This window comes from Saccopteryx leptura, chromosome 3 (genome assembly GCF_036850995.1).
Source record: "Saccopteryx leptura isolate mSacLep1 chromosome 3, mSacLep1_pri_phased_curated, whole genome shotgun sequence".
Lineage (NCBI taxonomy): Eukaryota > Metazoa > Chordata > Mammalia > Chiroptera > Emballonuridae > Saccopteryx > Saccopteryx leptura.
This window is the reverse complement of record NC_089505.1, coordinates 125995937-126014203: the sequence shown is the minus strand read 5'-3', so window position 1 is coordinate 126014203 and position 18267 is coordinate 125995937. Positions and strand designations below refer to the sequence as shown.

At 43.6% G+C, this 18267-nt stretch overlaps 1 protein-coding gene across 1 annotated transcript in view; it reads left to right on the top strand.

Annotated features, from left to right (window-relative positions):
* Positions 1-4279: 4279 nt before the first annotated feature.
* Positions 4280-18267, top strand: part of RAB3B (RAB3B, member RAS oncogene family) — a 69767-nt gene continuing 55779 nt past the window's right edge. Inside the window, exons 1-2 of the mRNA XM_066376256.1 lie at positions 4280-4445; positions 13454-13681. Of these exons, the coding sequence (XP_066232353.1) occupies positions 13454-13681 (228 nt within the window). The 5' untranslated portion in view covers positions 4280-4445. The remainder of the gene's footprint in view (positions 4446-13453; positions 13682-18267) is intronic.

Genomic DNA, 18267 nt, shown 5'->3' with positions numbered 1-18267 from the left:
TTGTATCTTCTACATTTACCCTCTTGGAGCACTGCCCCGAGACCACCATGTAAGCTGGTCTAGCCTATTGGTAGATTAGAATATGGTGAAGAACTGTGGCATCCAACCCTCAGCCAGCACCAGCTGCCAAAGCTATGAGTGAGATGATCGTAGACCTTTCGGTTCAGCTGACCTTCCAGCTGAAAGCTGCTTCTGAGTGATCCAAGGTAAAATCTGATGAACCTATTCAGCCACCTCCAGAACTGTAAGAAGTAATACATTATTGCTATTTTAAGCTACTGGTTTTGGGAGGTGGTTTGTTAGGCAGCAATTGCTCTCAGTAAATGGCTTCACTGTCTACCTAGTCACCTATGGCAATTCCCTTTCCCTCATATCCCACATTTAATCTGTCACCAAGTCTAGGGAATTTTTACCTCCTAAATACATATCAAATCACTCTACTTTCCACTTTCTCCACTGCTTTGGCATGAGTTCTGATTCTCTTCATCTCTCACCTAGATTATTACAGCACCCTGTGTTCCCTCTATCCTGTCTCTCTGCTCTCTACCCCTCCCAGCTAATCTGTCATACCACAGTCAGAGTTATTTTACTTACATGCATATGTAAACATGCTACTCCATTGCTTAAAACTTTTTTGCTTGCAAGATAAATCCCCAAATCTCTAATATGACTTATGAGATCATAGACCATCTGGCCCTGACTCTGTTTCCATTCCTGTCTTCCACCACTCCTCTCACTGAACTCTATATTTCTAGAGCTGCTTCATGGGTTCTGGTGACCCAGCATCTTCTCCAGCTACCCATTGCATGAGGCAACCTACTGATGGGGTCAGATAAAAATATTTGACCTGTCAACACTTCTGAGTTTCTAGGTTGGCCATGAGAGACTCACACTGGGGTATAGATTTGAACCTTGTGAAGATTTAAACATTTCTAGTGACATCCACACTTATGCTATTACCTTTTTTGAGTGGCTGATTCTTATTCAATAAAAAGTATCAAGTTTTTTATTTCATGTAAAAATTAGGAGCTAGAGAAGTCTGATTACTCTCCCAACTAAGAAAGATTTAAGGAAATTATGTCCATCGGAATCTTAATTACAATAGTGTTCACTGAAGAACCACAAGTCTGAGGTCCAATAGAAAGAGCCCTGGAGTTGGAGTCAGACAGATGTGGTATCTGGTTCTGGTATTATTTACCAGATGTGTGGCCTTGGCAAGTCACTTAAACTTTCTGACTTCTGTTTCCTCATTTATAAAAAAAGGGATGACAACAAATAGCATGATTGTATTGAGGACTAAATGAGATAAAAGATGTAAATGAGCCAGTATATTTTAAGGTCTTAATGATTATCATTGTTAAACAACATGGTCCAAGGGAAAAAGTAGAATTTTATCTTTCTTTCTATTCTTGGGCCTTTGGGTATGGAAGTGAAGAAAGTCTAATATAATTTGATTTGTTTTATTCTTCTCTCTTCTGGTCACCTTCAAGTCAATAGGGACATAGCTATTCAGAGCATAAATAATACAGTCTAAATGTGGCCTCTTTACCACTTTAAGATCTAAATGCAATGGGATTAACGCTCAGTTTTCACATTTTAAAACCCATTTAAGTTTGAAGTCCTCCAGGAGATTAATGCCAATTTCACTAGGGCTTGTCCTCTCAGAATCTCTATTGCTAGTCTCCTTTTTCAACTCAGGAAAACAAAGCCCATTGCTTAATTTGCCTACTCACCATCACAACTCCCCTCTCTAAGAAAGCATTCCTGAGTGTAATGGCTTTTACTGAATTCTTTAAGGTGAAAAAGCTGTTACATTATATGTGTGCTAAATAACTTATCCCTTGTGTATTCCAGTGTTTGAACACCCTTTTGTCCACCTGAGGGGAAGGTTTCTTCAGACCCTTTACCCACGTAACACTTACCCTCGCACTGATTTACTTACTCATCTTTTCCTTTCCATCTCTGGGGTCTCTTTATTACCTCTCTCTCCCGTTTTGCCAAGTGAATTCCAAATTTTCCTCCTTTTTTTTTTTTTTTTTTCTTTTTTTAACACAGAACAATTTAGTGTTTCCCCTTCTCCTCCCACGCTTATGTATTCATACTCTTCAAGGCTCTAAGTAGGACAAAGGGCCTTCTGTGCATTAGGGTCTATCCTTCTTAGAAGGCAGTTGTGGTTAAAAATAGCACTTTTTCTGTTATAATAACAACAGTGTTTCCTATTTATTGAGTGCTTACTATGTGCCTGGCATCTGTCAAATGCTTGCCAGTCACTATCTCATATTCTTATTTGATCTTCACAATGACCCTGGGAGCTAGCTCTCACTATTGCTATTTCCACAAATGAGAATAAGGTGCCTGTGTCAGAAAAATTAGGTAATTTAAATAAGAACACATAGCAAGCAAGTGCTGGAATCAAATCTGTCTAGTCCCAAGTCTGTGCTCTTTCCATTTTACTACATGGCCTTTCAGGAAAAGGAGAAGGAGAAAGTCATCAGAAGACCTGAGGCTACATAAAATGCAATACCATCTGTTCTCATATTATTTTGCAACTGTAAAAGGATGGTTTTATATGTTATCTCATTATTCCTGTGAAGAATGAATAATCATTATCATCACACCCATTTTGAAATGGGGAAACTAGGATCTTATGGGAGAAAGAAAGTGAAGGAATAGGCAGAATAAGATGTTTGATTTTAAGATCCCAGAAGCACTAGTTCTCAGTGATTACAGAGTTCAGTGTGACTGTGGCAGCCAGTGCCCGAGGTGATGTGAAAAGGAGACCAAGGACTGAGGGATCATGAAGACACATGGCTACTGAAGTCACCTGGAGGATGGAAGGACAAGGGCTAATGAGGATGACCAGGAGCCAAGGGCTGAAATTGTCAACACCTAAGGAGAAATTGGGGGTCAGTTATGTCCTTGATGAGGAAGGGTAGAAGGTGGTACAGTTGGAAAGCAAAGGAGAAGGAATTTTTATACAAGGATGGGAGTGGTAGAGCTGCCCCCACCTTCTGGTTTTATGATGTGAAGGGAGTGGAAAAGTGAGAAGCCTTCTCACAGAGGGCTATAAGAGGAGTCCTGGAGGAGGGTCAAGTTTCAATAAAGGCAAAGAAGTAATTTGAGTACTCTCTGAAGAAGCAGAGGGTATAGGAGAGTTTGTGAATAAAGGAGCAGAATTCTAGAGGGTACAGTGGAAAGGGCTGCCAGGGGATGGACAGTGGGAAGGTGAGTGAGAGTGAGGGGGTGGAGAAGCTCAGAACAGTATGAGTCTGACAGAGAAATCAGATAACCAGAGGGGCTGTCAATTGGGTGGTTCCCAAATTGGAAAGACTAATTGTAGATAGGGTCATAATGAAAGTTGGGGGGGGGGGGACGACGACGACGACTGGTTTTGGTATCTAACTCAGACCTCTAGGATTTGGGATGGGGGAAGAGTATGGGAAAGGACAATGATTCTAAACCAAATCTGGCAGCTGGCTCCTGTGACCTCAGGATGACTTGAAGTCCAGGTCAGGATGAGAGGAAATGGTGCTAATCACCTCCTATGCCTGTCTTCTCAGGTGGAGTTAGGACATCCTAATTACCAGGCAAGAATATGTTTCTCACCTTAGGCTGCTGCTGGTGATAGTAATGGGGAGCCATTGAAAGTTTTTTGTTTGTTTTAACAAGATTGATGGTAATGTGGTGACATACAGAATGGTCACTCAGGTTGCAGGTGTAGAGGATGGGTTGGAGAGTGAAAGCCGGAAGACCCATTAGGAGGCTGTTGCATGAGTCCAGGCAAGAAGTGATGAGGCCTGAACAAGGGTGGGAGAAGTGGAGACAAACAGGAAGGGAGCAGACAGGTAGGATATGTTAAGGAGATATTATTACTAGACTGATGCGATGAAGGGCACAGGGTAGAGGATAATGCCCAGATTTCTGGCTTAAGTTTCCTCTCGTAGTTATCAGTCCAGATTCTGCGTCTTCCTCTAGGCTTTTGTGAGGATAAAGCAATATAACGGAGAAGAAAGTGCTTTGGAAATGGCAAACCTCGGTACCCAGCATCATCTACACTATCATCGAAGCTCTCCCTAGTAAGTTCAGTCTGTGGAACGAGGCATGAGAATTAAGAAAAATCACGATAGTCACTCAGATATTGGGGAGTTCCAGGCCCCCAAGTTGTATTGGATTCCTATACCTGTGGGCAGCAGGGCTAGGGGCGGGGCCAACACGACTCCACCCCTGGGCGGGGGCGGGGGCGGGGCCTCGACGCGACCGTAGCTGTGGCCGGAGCCTCAGTCCGAAGTCGCCGCGGTGGGGACCAGACTGACCCGCGCGGACCCGCACGGATCTGCACCGCCCCGCTCCGCGAACCCGGCTGCGCCTTCCGCCTTCCGCCGCGCCGTCCGGCTGTCCGCTGCGTGGTTGGGGAGCGAGCCGCTCTCCCGCACCAGGAGTCCCAGGTAAGGGGCGCGGCCCCGGCACCCCGCTCGAGAAGCAGGAGGGACCGCTCTCGGCACGAGGCGCAGGGGACCGAGAGCCGGCGATGAGAAGGAGCGCAGGGCAACGGAGGGGACCCCGAGCAGAAGGGGCTGGGGGAGGCTGTAGGAAGGGGCACTGCGGCAGTGAAGGGGCGCGTAGCCTGGGGAGGAGGCGCTGAGGGAGGGTCTGCTGGACCGTGAGGGCCTCAAGTGGAGCCCCGGGGGCGGGGGGCTGCGGGATCTGGAAAGGGGCGCCGGGGCTAGGGGAAATGGTGAGCGGCCACTGGAGCGCGGAGAGGGGGAAACGGAGGGCGTTGGGGGCGGGGAGATGTGAGGAGGGAGCTGAGAGGGGCAGTGCGGACCGAGGGTGCCAGGCTGCCGGCAGCCGAGGGGCGGTGGACGGGGTGCCAAAGCCAGAGGAGTGAGAGGCGCGAAGGAAGGGAGGCGTGGAGGTGAAGGCTAAGGAGAGGGTACTGGCCAGCGGGAGTGTTCTGAGCTGGAGAGAAGAGAGCTGACGGGGGGAAGGGGCGCCGGCCAGAGCGGGGTTGCTGGACAGATCTGAGTGTGGAGAACTGGGAATGAGAAGGATGCGGAGCCGGAGCCGGAGCCCCGCTGGGTACAGGGAAGGCGGGTAACCTGAGTGGGGGGCGAAGGTTGGGCTTGCAGGTAGGAAGCTTGGAAGAACGGGAAGGTGGGACCTCGGGTGGGTCTACAGGCCTGCAGAAAAAGGGGCGGGGAGCTGATCGAGGGAAAGGGCAGCGACCTTGGGTTTGGGCAGCAGCGAGCACTTGAGTTCTGGCCAGAGGTGGGGGTTGGTGGGGGTGGAGAAGCACTGGAATAGAGCAGGAGTCTAGCGGCTGAGTGGAGGAACTGTCAGGGAACTGGGAGAGTTTAGGGTGGTGGTGGGTGCCCTGGGTTAAGCTGGGGAGGAGGCCAGGTGTGGGTTGTGGTATGAAAGTGGAAAGACGATTGGGGACCCAGAGTGGAGTCCATGGGCACCCAGGCGCTATCTGTGTCTTCGCTCCTCAGAAGGCTGAGCAGGGAGTGCCAGCAGTAGAGCCTATTACACTGCCACCAAGGATCAGAGACAAGAAGAGAATCGTGAACAGAAAAATTCATTCACAGGCAGACTGTTTGGGAGTCCAAGTGTGGAAAGAGACTCTAGGGAGGGCAGGGCAGGGCAGGGCAGCAGCCTCTGGAAGCTAATAGATATGTGGAAGGAGACAGGAGGAAGACAGGGCCCTCCATCCCAATTTCTTGGAATCCAGATGGAAAGGGGTGGAGGACAGTAAAAGCAGTTAGATATATGTGTGTGCACAGGTGGATGCCCACCTGTTCTTTGCCTGCAAAGGGTGGAAGACAATGGAAGTCCCTGAAAAACTCTGTTTATGGCAATAGGAAGTCAGAGGAGAGACATTTTGCTAGAGAATGAGGGTCAGGGAAGAGTTTCTGGTCATGAAGGATTTAGCCAGCAGTGGAAGAAAATATGTTTCTATCCGAGAAAACGAAATGGGAGAAGGCAAAAATCTAAAATGATCTCTAGTCCAAGAAATAAATCTGTTTTTTTAAGGATTGTGATATGAAGGGAGGCATACAAAAAATGTTTAAAAAGGTTTCCCATTTAAGCTTGAACTTACGTTTCCTCTTCATCTCCTTAGAGTTCATAGTATGTGCTCAGTGAATGTTGAATGAGTGAATAATTGAGTGGTGATTATACTACTGCCTCAGTTTCCTCATCTACCCCCAAGAATTGTTGTGAGGATCAAATATGACAATGTGGGTGAAAAGAACTTTCATAAACTGTACAGCACTGTACGAAAGAGAAAGGCCACTGCTGTTACTAGACAGGTGTGCTTACAGTCTGTCAGTGGTCACACCCATGGCTCTCTCTCTCCAGTGTGGAGAAAGAAGGAAGTGAATATTTTCCAGGTTTCTATTGTATGCAAGATTGAATGCACTGGAAAAATCTAGTAGAGTGCCTGGCATTTAGTAGGTACTCAAAAAATGGTAGCTGTTATGATAATGTTTCTTTGGGGAAATAGTAAGGAGGTAGGCTGAGCTGGTGGTGATGGGTTGGCAGTGCAGAATGATCTAAAGAAAGGTTGAATTAGAAAAATTAGTAGAGTATGGCTTTAGGGAGGAGGTTGCATATATAGTAGGGTGAGGTCCACATATACCCAACTCCCTCTTTATCCTTAGTGATAAATGTTACTAATAGAACAACAGAATTACATTTATCAAACACCTCCTATATGTCATATACTGCCAAATGAGGAAACTGTCTTAGTCATGTAAAATTTTTTTGCTAAGGTCTCACAGCTAATAAATGATAGATCTGGAAACTGAATCTAGTTTGTTTGGTTCAGGACCCCAAGCTATCTCCACTACCAGGATGACCTGGTAGAAGAAAGCATGAAGCATACAGACAAAAAACAAAAACAAATTTTAAGGGTTTTATAAGGCACTCTCCCACAGACTGCTTTTATTCTTACAACAGTTTGCCAGGAAGTCATTTTATTCACTCATTATATAGATGAGGAAACTGACGCCCAGGGTGTGATCTGCCTAAGGTAACACAACTGAGAGAACCAGGGCTCAACCCAGGTCTCTTGACTCAGTCTTTGCTTTTTCCAGCAAGAGGGAAGTTCATTCATCACTTATGCACTACATGTATTGAGGCGATCTCCTCTTGGGGATTTTAGGGCTCTCTTCTCCTCTCCACACCCCCTTTCACCAGCTGAAGTTGGCTCCTTCCTTAGGTGCATATTTCTGCTGCCCAGCAGACTGAACACATTGTTTGTTTTTCATACACCAACCCTTTGAGGAGCCATTTTCTTTTTTCCCCTAGCCAGTAACTGCGGATGACTTCCCAGATGGTCCCTGGACTTCATCTATATTGCTTGTCACGGAGACAGTGAGCTACCTGGCTCTGTCATTTATGTGACTGTCACAAAAGAGAGGGGAGGTCTGATTGATGCTTATCTTACAAGTGTGGTTCTGCATGCGCCATGTGGTGACCTGTCTGCTCAGCGCTGCCTCGGGAGGCTGCTTGCTAGAATGGTTTTCACCTCTCTTCCAAATGTCTGTGTACCCCCACCCTCATACTGAGAAAATCCCCTTGGGGGGGGCTTACATCTGAACCTGTCTGCCCCCTGCCTCTCCCTGATCTCATACCACCTACTGGGAAAGCTAAGCTGTGTGCACATAAACAGATGTTGCCAGTACAGTATGGCAAGTGATGGGACTGAGATGCCCAGGGGATGCTTTTTTACTCTAAAATTGTTGCAGGTTTTTTTGTTTGTTTGTTTTTTGTTTTGTCCCCCGAAGTCCAGCTCAATCTGGGAGTCATTAGATAATGGAAGTTCAGGTCATGACTTACTGTATGACTTTGTACAAATCACTTCTCTTCATGAACCCTCAGTTTTTGACCTGTCAAATGAAGGGGAGTGGATCAGGCCAGGAACTGAAACTATTTCTTATTCTTGCCTTACTCCCCACTCTTAAACCTGTGGCAGACATAGCTTATAAAGGCCGATTCCACATGAGGCTACACATACACATATGTTTCTCCACGCAGTGCACACATGAAGCACACTTACATATATTCTCTTATTTAAAATCCACAACAGCCCTGGCCCGTTGGCTCAGTGGTAGAGTGTCAGCCCAGTGTGTGGAAGTCCCGGGTTCGATTCCTGGTCAGGGCACACAGGAGAAGCACCCATCTGCTTCTCCACCATTCCCCCTCTCCTTCCTCTCAATTTCTCTCTTCCCCTCCTGCAGCCAAGGCTCCATTGGAGCAAAGTTGGCCCGGGCACTAAGGATGGCTCCATGGCCTCTGCCTCAGGCGCTAGAATGGCTCCGTTGCAATGGAGCAATGCCCCCTGGTGGGCATGCCAGGTGGATCCCAGTTGGGCACATGCAGGAGTCTGACTGCTTCCCTGCTTCTAACTTCGGAAAAATACAAAAAATAAATAAACAAATAAATAAATAAAATCTACAACAGCCATGCAAGGTAGGTAATATTATCATATCATAGATGAGGACATTGAAGCTCAGAGTTTGACTTGCCCAAGTTCATACAGTGAGTTACCAGAAAAGCTGGGACCAGGAACCAGGCTTCTTGTTATGATAAAGTTGCTGCTCCAAAGTTTTTTTCTAATTCAGGAATCTAAGAGTGTAAACAGCAGCATCAGAAAAAATGAAGACCAATAATATAACATTTACATTGATAGTATGGCACATGGCAAAAGTTCACTAAATGTTTATTAAAATGAGTAATATGCCCAAAGGCTCTACTGTAGGTCCAGTATTGACTGCTATGAGAATGGGTACAACTCAACTTATTCTAGAAGAGGAGGCAAATAGTTAATTGTAAAAGAAGCTCATTAATACAGCCCAGAAGGAAATTGAACAACATTTGACAGCAGAAGTAAATTAAAGGGGCCAGTGGAATAATATTTATTGGGTACCTCTTATGGTCCAGGAAATTATGCCAGATTATTTACATATAGTAACTACTCATTCTGTTTGTATCACAGCTCTGTGAAGTAGGTCATATTTTCTCTATTTTAAGGGAAAATGCTGTGGCATAGAGAGGCTATATGACTTGCCCAAGAATTCATATGAGCAGTAGAGCAGAAATTTTGAACTTTTCCATAACGCTGCACAGTACTAGGTTTTGTCTCAGTTGTTAGCTGCGATAACAACTTAGTTGTTAGAGCTTTTAATTACAGGCTCTTAGTTTTTTTCTTGATCAGATGGGAATCACTTCTGTTGTTCCAATTTTATATCCCAGGTTTACTTATAGGATAAGATAAGATAAAGGACATGAAATTGAGGTATGGATCAAGTCCGGGTGTTAGTGAAGTTACTTTTTGACTAGCAGTTCCATTTCTAAGATCTCTCCTGAAGAAATAAATAGGAGGCTCTGGCCGCTTGGCTCAGTGGTAGAGCGTTTGCCTGGTGTGCAGGAGTCCCAGGTTCGATTCCCGGCCAGGGCACACAGGAGAAGCGCCCATCTGCTTCTCCATCTCTCCCCCTCTCCTTCCTCTCTCTCTGTTCCCCTCCCGCAGCCAGGGCTCCATTGGAGCAAAGGTTTTCCCAGGCGCTGAGGATGGCTCTGTGGCCTCTGCCTCAGGTGCTAGAATGGCTCTGATTGCAGCAGAGCAACGCCCCAAGATGGGCAGAGCATCGCCCCCTGGTGGGCGTGCCAGGTGGATCCCCGTCGGGTGCATGTGGGAGTCTGTCTGACTGCCTCCCGTTTCTGGCTTCGGAAAAATACAAAACAAATAAACAAACAAAAAATGAAATAAATAGGAAAGTGAACAAGTATTTATGTAAAGAAATGGTCACTGTGGCTTAATTTGTAATAATTAAGAATAGAAAAATAAATATACAACATTAAAAAATTAGTCATATGACACGTGTGGATGGAATGTAACATAGTCAATTGAAATGATAGTTATGAAGAGTTTTAAACGTCTCAGGCAAATATTTATGATACCATGTTAAGTGAAAAGGAGCAGGGTACGAAATTAACAAAAATATTATCTTAGCTATTAAAACATACATAGAAAATATAGACTAGAATATATAGAATGATATCATTACATACAGATTAAAGTATAAACAGACCTCTATGCTTACATATACAAAGACTATCTCGGAAGGATTTATGAATTGGTAATATGTTTGCCTCTGCAGAAAAGAACCAGAGATTGGAAATCAGAGATTCCCAGGAATCAGAGTTTGGGAGGGTTTTTTTCCTGTGTTTTTTTTTCCTGTAAATTTTTAGGTTCCATATTACTTATTTTTATGCTAAAAATTAAGAAAATAATGCAAACTGCAGATGGTGATGAAGTAGTATTTACAAATAGTAAAAGTTTGTTTGAATTATTTTCAATATGTGTATTACTTTTCTTTTTTTAAGAGAGAGGAGGGGAGATAGTGAGACAGGCTCTCACATGCGCCCCAACCAGGATCTACCCAGCAACTCCAATCTGGGGCCAATGCTCAAATCAACAGAGCTATTTTTAGCTCCTCAGCACCCATGTCAACTCTGGAACCAATCAAACAACTGGCTTCGATAGAGGAAGAGAGAGAGAAGGGGGAGAGGGAGAGGAAGAGAAGCGGATGGTTGCTCCTCATGTGTACCCTGACTAGAAATTGAATCCAGGACGTCCATATGCTGGGCCAATGTTCTATCCACTGAGCCAACTGACCAGGGCCTATATTACCTTTTAAATGGACAGATAATAAGATATAATATAGATGGCATTTTATTGCATGAAAAAAATAAGAGAGGAAATACACTTACAATGTTAACTATGGCAGTTTTTCAATGGATGGGATGTCTAGTAATTAATATTTTTCTTTTTATGCTCTTGTGCTTTTTTCTAATTTTTAAAAATGAATATATAATTTCAAAGTTGAAATTTTTCCTTGTAAAGAAACAAAGATGACTGGTAGCCAAGCAGAGGGTAGTATGAGGCCATTGCGATTGCTTCCTTTGTTTTTGGTAGAAAAAGCATAATTCCTTTGAATTGCCAATTCTTGAAACAGGCTCTGCATCTCATACCATGAAAAACTGAAAAGTTAGAGCTATGAGATAGTTTAAGCATCCTTCCGTCCAAACTCACTTTCTTCTTCCATGTAAATACTGTGCCTCGGTTGCCAAGGGTCCAAGGCTCATCTGAGATGCTCATAGAGATAAATCCACCAGTCTCAGTCTATTTCTTTTCCTTTGAGGAAAAAAGTAGGACTTCCTAGAGAGAGTGACAGCCTGGACCTTATCACACATTAGGGCTTTCTTCCCACCCTCTCCTGACGACTCACCCAGCCTGTTCGAATACACAGTGATGAACACAAGAAAAAATAATAGATGGAAAAGCAGGATATCTATAGCTGGTAAAATGTAGAAAAGCAATTAAAGACTCAAGTTAAAGACTGTGTTCTAGGAAAGGAGAGTATGGTGGCAGGTCTGAGAGGGCTGGGGTTTCGAAAGGCCTTGCTTATAATAAATATATACGTGCTGAATGAATGAAATGAGTGAAGGAGTGAATGAACAAGTAAATAAAAGGATTAGGTTTTGAAGAATTTGGATAATAATGTTCACACCTGTGTGGGATTTACCAATTTATTAAGGTCTTACTCATTTGAATCCTATAACAGTGCCATGAGAAAAACCAGGCAAAAATTGTTTGCCCCATCTTCCAGATGATGAGATTGGGCCCCAGAGTGATGCCATGACTCTTATTAATTCAGCACACGTTTATGGAGTGCTGATTACATACTAGGACTTGTGCTAGAAGCTAGAGAGGCAGAAATGAAGTACATTGAGTCCCAGATGCTTGGTCCAAGGAGGAGCTGGAATAGTAAACAGTTCTGAAATGATGCAAGTTCTGTTAGAGTTCTCTGGGAGCATAGGGGCAGGAGCACATGCCTCTGCCATGCACAAGAAAGGTGAGACTTTAGTTGGATCTACAAGAATGAGTGGGAATTTTTTAGGAGAAGAATATTGTAAAAAGAAACAATACATGCCCAAAGGGACAAAAGCAAGAAATACTGCATATTTGGAATAAAGTGTGTAATTTGGTATAAATGTAGCATAGGTTGGTAGGAAGAAGACTTAGAGCAGGGGTCTCAAACTCAACTCAGCATGTGGGCCGCAGAGCAAGATCACAGCCATTCTGCGGGCCGCACTAGGTCTACAAAAGGCAACTGTTATGCAACACTTTTCTCACTGCAGTTGAAAACAAAAAAAAATCAGTACAACAAGCACAATCGTACATGCAGTTTACTCAGTGTCACAAAACGAACAGAAACTGTAGTTCGCATCACAACTGCTGTTAACTAAGCTAATATCTAGCTAGGATGCTAGAGAAATGAAAAATACAAGTAGGCCCCTAGGCTTACTTAATTTTATCCAAAATATTTTGAACTTTGTGGATTAGTCTGCGGGCCGCACAAAATTGTTCGGCGGGCCGCATGCGGCCCGTGGGCCGCGAGTTTGAGACCCCTGACTTAGAGGAAGATAAAGCATAGAGAGTTTATTTTATGGTTATTTGGTTGTCAAGTTGAATAGTATGGGCTTGATCTTCAGAGTTGTAGGGAGCCATAAAAGTTTTTTAAAAGGGAATAACAACCCTGTACTGGGCCTTTCCTAGATGTTCATGTGTTTGCTGTTTTGACTTTTTTTTCCCCCTTAAAACTCAATTCAGGAACTGCCACCCATAGGAAACTCTCCTTGACCACTATTCCTCCAGGTTGGGTTAGATCAGGGGTTGGGAACCTATGACTTGCAAGCCAGATGTGGTTCTTTTGATGGCTGCATCTGGCTCACAGACAAATCTTTAATAAAAAAATAATGTTAAAAATATAAAACATTCTCATGTATTACAATCCATTCATTTCCTACCGCTCATGTTTATGGTTGAGGGTGGCTGGAGCCAATCACAGCTGTCCTCCGGGACAACACCAAATTTTTATTGGATAATGCCTAGCGTACACGGGTCGTTGTATGGCTCTCACGGAATTACATTTTAAAATATGTGGCGTTCATGGCTCTCTCAGCCAAAAAGGTTCCCGACCCTTGGGTGGCTTCCTCAGCAAAAACTTCTCTCTGTCTTATTGCTTATCTACTGCTTTCTTACTCTGAGTTTACATACTTTTTACTCTAATCTGTGGCCACTCAGAGGTCAGATACCATGTCTGATTCATATTTGTATTCCCCATGCCCAGCACAGGGTTTGACCCAGAGCAATGTGATCAGTAAATATTTGTTGAAGGAATGAATGGAGGAGCTGGGTTCCACCCCAATCCTGAGACAACACTGGGGCAGGTGATGGGGTAATTCTGAGTAGTGTGTGTTTCCTTGGTGATGCTGGGGTGGGGAATGAGTCTGTGAATGGTAGAGTGACCATTAAATGTTGGTGACTCAGGGTGCACTAGAGATGTATGTGTTCCTGAGTGACCACAGGTCTCCCCTGCAGATGGCTTCAGTGACCGATAGTAAAGGTGGAGTCAAAGATGCCTCTGACCAGAATTTTGACTACATGTTCAAACTGCTCATCATCGGCAACAGCAGTGTTGGCAAAACCTCCTTTCTTTTCCGTTATGCTGATGACACCTTCACCCCAGCCTTTGTCAGCACTGTGGGCATTGACTTCAAGGTGAAGACTGTCTACCGCCATGAGAAGCGAGTAAAGCTGCAGATCTGGGTGAGTCCTGGGCATCTTGGGCAGGATCGTCCTGACAGTCTGCTAGCACCAGGGCTGGGAGGTGGGGCTGGTTTGGAACTTCTGGATCTTACAGCATTAGGCACTAATACTGTTGCTGGTCTGGCCCCTGACTGAGCATTGCTGGTTTTATACAAATTTGCTTTCCTCTGAGGGCTCAATTGCTTCTGCTGCTTAACTTAACTATCTAAGAAGCTTTATCCTGTCCTGTACGACCTTGGTTTAAATTCTAGTTCTGCCACTTACTAGTCATGGAACCTTGACTAGATTACTTAACATCTCTGGGTCACACTTTCCTCTGTGGTGATTATAATGGCATCTACATCACAGGGATGTGGGTGCTTAGGTATAATTCCTGGAACACACAATAAATGTTAACTATTGCATTCATACTCTATCACTGCATAAAAAAAATCACTTCAAAACTTGATGGCTTAAAATAACAATAGTCATTACCACACAGTTTCTATGAAGTGAACATTTGAGAGTGGCTACGTTTCTGGCTTGCAGCCAGATGTCAGCTTGGGTTGCAGTCATCAGAAGGCTTGAGTTGGGCTGGAGCATCCCCTTCAAAGGTGTATATCCTTTTCAGTAATGAATTAGCACCAAGATTAGAAATTTTGAAAATTTGTGATTTAAAGTACTCAGAATAGCCTGACTTGTGGTGGCGGTGACCTGGATAAAGCGTCAACCTAGAACGCTGAGGTCGCCAGTTGAAACCCTGGGCTTGCCTGGTCAAGGCACATATGGGAGTTGATGCTTCCTGTTCCTCCCCCCTTCTTTCTCTCTCTACTCTCTCTAAAATGAATAAATAAAATCTTTTAAAAAAAAGTACTCAGAACATATATTTATTATTCAACTTGTTAAGTGTACATTAATGCCTTTTGCATATATCTTATTGGTATAATCTGCATACAGTGCTTTTCTTTTGAGAAATTATTTCCATATATTATTATTATTGTAATTAATAATAATTACAATAGTTAATTACCTTGTAATTAACTCCAAGAGGCAGATATTATTTTAATATGGAAGAAAACAGTATTCAGATTGAGAGAAGAGTTAACTTGCCTTAGGTTGACCGCACAGTTATAAAGTAGGATTCCAGCTTAGATTTTCTGATTCTAAATTATGTGCTCTTTTCTCTACACTGTAGAGAAGAACATTAGATCTTATAGAGCCTATATTTCCCTATATGACAATGTTAAGTATTAATTTATATGGAGATAAAAAAGTTTATTTTGTCTCTGTTAAAAGCATTGAAGAATCGTGAGTCATTAGGCATGTCGGAAGCTATACAGACCATTTAGTTCATTGGTTCCAGAAGTGTTGTCTCCCAGTCAGCAGCATCAGTGTCACCTGGGAATTTGTTAGTAATGCAAATTCTTGGGCCCCTCTTCAGACCCACTGAATCTAAAATTCTGGGGTACGTCCCAGCAATCTGTGTTATAACAAGCCTTCCAGATGGTTTTGAGGCAGACTAAAACTGAAGAACCATTGATCTAGTTTAACTACCTCATGGTGAGAGTCCATAAGCATTTATTAAGTACCTATTATGTGCGAAATGCTTCCCCTTATGTTATCTGACAACTTCTTTGCAGCCAATGCATAGAGGGTGGGTGAGAGCACAGGATATACCAGGTATAGTGAGCAAGACAGTTTAACTAGAGCAAGGCTGTGAATGAGCAGGGATGAGGTACTGAGTTACTCTCTGGAGAGGCTATCAGGCAGCAGCTTGGAGATCAGGGAGACCTTGCAGAACAAACAGAAGGTTCTTGCCATGGGTCAGAGGGTTGACTCCTTAGGGAGCTGAAGAAGCTATAGGAGTTTATTTTGTCTAATGGAAATAAAATAAATGTTTACTAATATTTACTAAAGGTTGATAGAGAGATGTCTTCATTTGATCTCTACATCAGATGGTCACATATTCTATACTTGAAAAATCTGCAGGTAGGAAGACATTCATTCTGCCCTTTAAAGGGGTTCACAATGGCAGCTCCCTCCCTCTTCATTCATTTTTAGCCCATTGTGAGTTTTTGCCATTTTCCTGTGCCTGGTTAAGTGGATTTATTGATTATACTACCTAATTTTATCAGAATGAGCCCTCACAATGGATATGTGGCTTTAAAAGAGTCCTGCAAAGAAACCTCTGATTGAAGACTATACTAATTATAGTGAGCCCAAATGAGCACAGAAAATAGCTGACCTGGTATTTCTCTGACTCCTAGCACAAGACCATTATCAGCTATGTTTTGAAGTTAAATCAATCATGATCTAATTAGATTTGACATAGTCACATAGCTTTTTTTTTTAATTTTTTAAAGACTTTATTTATTCATTTTTAGACAGGAGAGAGAGAGAGAGACAGGGAGAGAGAGAGAGAGAAGGGAGGGGCAGGAAGCATCAACTCCCATATGTGCCTTGACCAGGCAAGCCCAGGGTTTTAACCAGCGACCTCAGCATTCCAGGTCGACACTTTATCCACTGCGCCACCACAGGTCAGGCATCACATAGCTTTTGCTAAAAAATATTAGGAAAGGGTTTGTGTGTGTGTGTGTGTGTATGTATATGTGCCTTTCTGTAAAAAAACGTTTTTTATATGGTTCATAAATACACTATAATGCAAACATTTGAATAGTATTTATGTCATTTTATGTATTTTAACATCTTTTGTGTACAGAAGTAAATGTATATATAATTTAATTAAATATACAAATATTGTGGGTGCTATACCTACACTTTTCTTACTTAATAGGGTATAAATTTGGAGACTACAACCGTAGGCGTTGGGGAGCCATAGATGGGTTTTAACAAAGTCAGACTTGCATTTTAGGAAAAATCTCTGGTTTCAGTTTGGAGGGTAGATAGGAGCAAAGCAAAGAAACCAGTGGTTTGGGCCATGACCAGTTGGCTCAATAGATAGAGTATTAGCTCAGCATCCAGACATCCTGGGTCTGATCCCTGGTCAGAGCACACATGAGAAACCACCATCTGCTTTTCTTCCCCTCCTTCTCCTCTTCTCTCACCCTTCCCCTCTCATAGCCAGTTGCTTGATAGGTTCAAGCATTAGTTCTGGGTGCTGAGGATAGCTCAGTTGGTCCGAGCATCAGCCTCAGCTGCTGAGGATAGCTCAGTTGATTTGAGCATTGGCCCCAGATGAGGGTTTCTGGGTGGATCCCGGTCAGGGTGCATGCAGGAGTCTGTCTCTCTATCTCCCCTCCTCACACTTTAAAAGAAAAAGGAAAGAGAGAAAGAAACCAGTGGTTTGGGTAAGTTAGAAGGGCTTGAGCTAAGTATATTAGCCTCCTCAGCTATTGTAACAAAATACTACAGACTAGATGGTTTCAACAACAGAAATTATTTTCTCACAATTCTGGAGACTATAGAGACTGACGGAGATGGCAATCAAGATATCATGACATCAGGACAGAGATGTCAGTCCAAGATCAAGGTGCCAGCAGGGTTGATGTCTGGCAAGAGCAGAAAGCTAGCTGCCTTCTTGCTGTGTGCTCATGTGGCCTTTCCTTGGTGTATACAAATGGAGAGGGAGTGAGCGAGCTCTCCTGTGTCTCTTCGTATAAGGACACTAATCTTATTAGATCAGGGCCTTACCCTTATAACTTCAGTGAACCTTAATTACTTCCTTAACTTCCCCATCTCCAGATATAGCCACACTGGTGGTTAGGGCCTTAACCTATGAATTTGGGGAAGACACAAACATTTGATACACAACACTAAGAGAATGACAAAATAACATGATTGGAAATGAAGAGAAATTTAGGGCTAGAATTTATGGAATTGAGATGATTATATATCTATTCATATATATTTACTTTTGTAAACATAGTTTGTGTGTGTGTGTGTGTGTGTGTGTGTGTTTAACCGGTGTGAGCTTTGGTAAGTTACTTCACTTATATGAATAGATAATGTCCTCAACTGTAAAAGCCTTCCAGGCTTGTTGAAGTGGGCGGGGCTATATGTGATAACATAGCCTTGTGCCTGGCACTTATTAGGAACGCAATAAATATTAGGTTCCTTCCTTCTCTGCTCTTGATCCACATTCAAAGGGAGACTGGGCCCCTCCCAAGGTTTCCCACCTGTGGTTCTAGGAGTGCTGGAACAGCATTCAGCGACTCACTAGCACAGCATAAAGTGTTCATTTAAACGTCTCCAGCCCATTTGATCTTTCCCAGGGGATTTCAGAAAGCCATTGTCAGGTTGGAAGGTGGAGAGGGAAGAAGAGGAGGTTAAGAGCATTGTTGGTGGGACCATTCACAAAAGGAATTTCTGTCATGTCTGGGGATGCTGGATGATGAAGGCATTCGTAGTGCCTTGTTCTCTGGGGTCCCTCCCCATAAGTTCCTGAGAGCCCCCTCTGTACCCTGGGAGGTTAATTATTGTGGATCAGAGAAGAGAATCTCTCTGGGGAGGTGGGGGTAGGGGAGCAGTCTTATTAATAAAGCGTGAGAGCACACACAGGTGTAAAGGGAGGGAGACTTGGGAGCTCTGCAGCAACAAACCTGACTAGAGGCCACTTATTGCTGGCTGCTCGTTGCCAAGCAACCCCT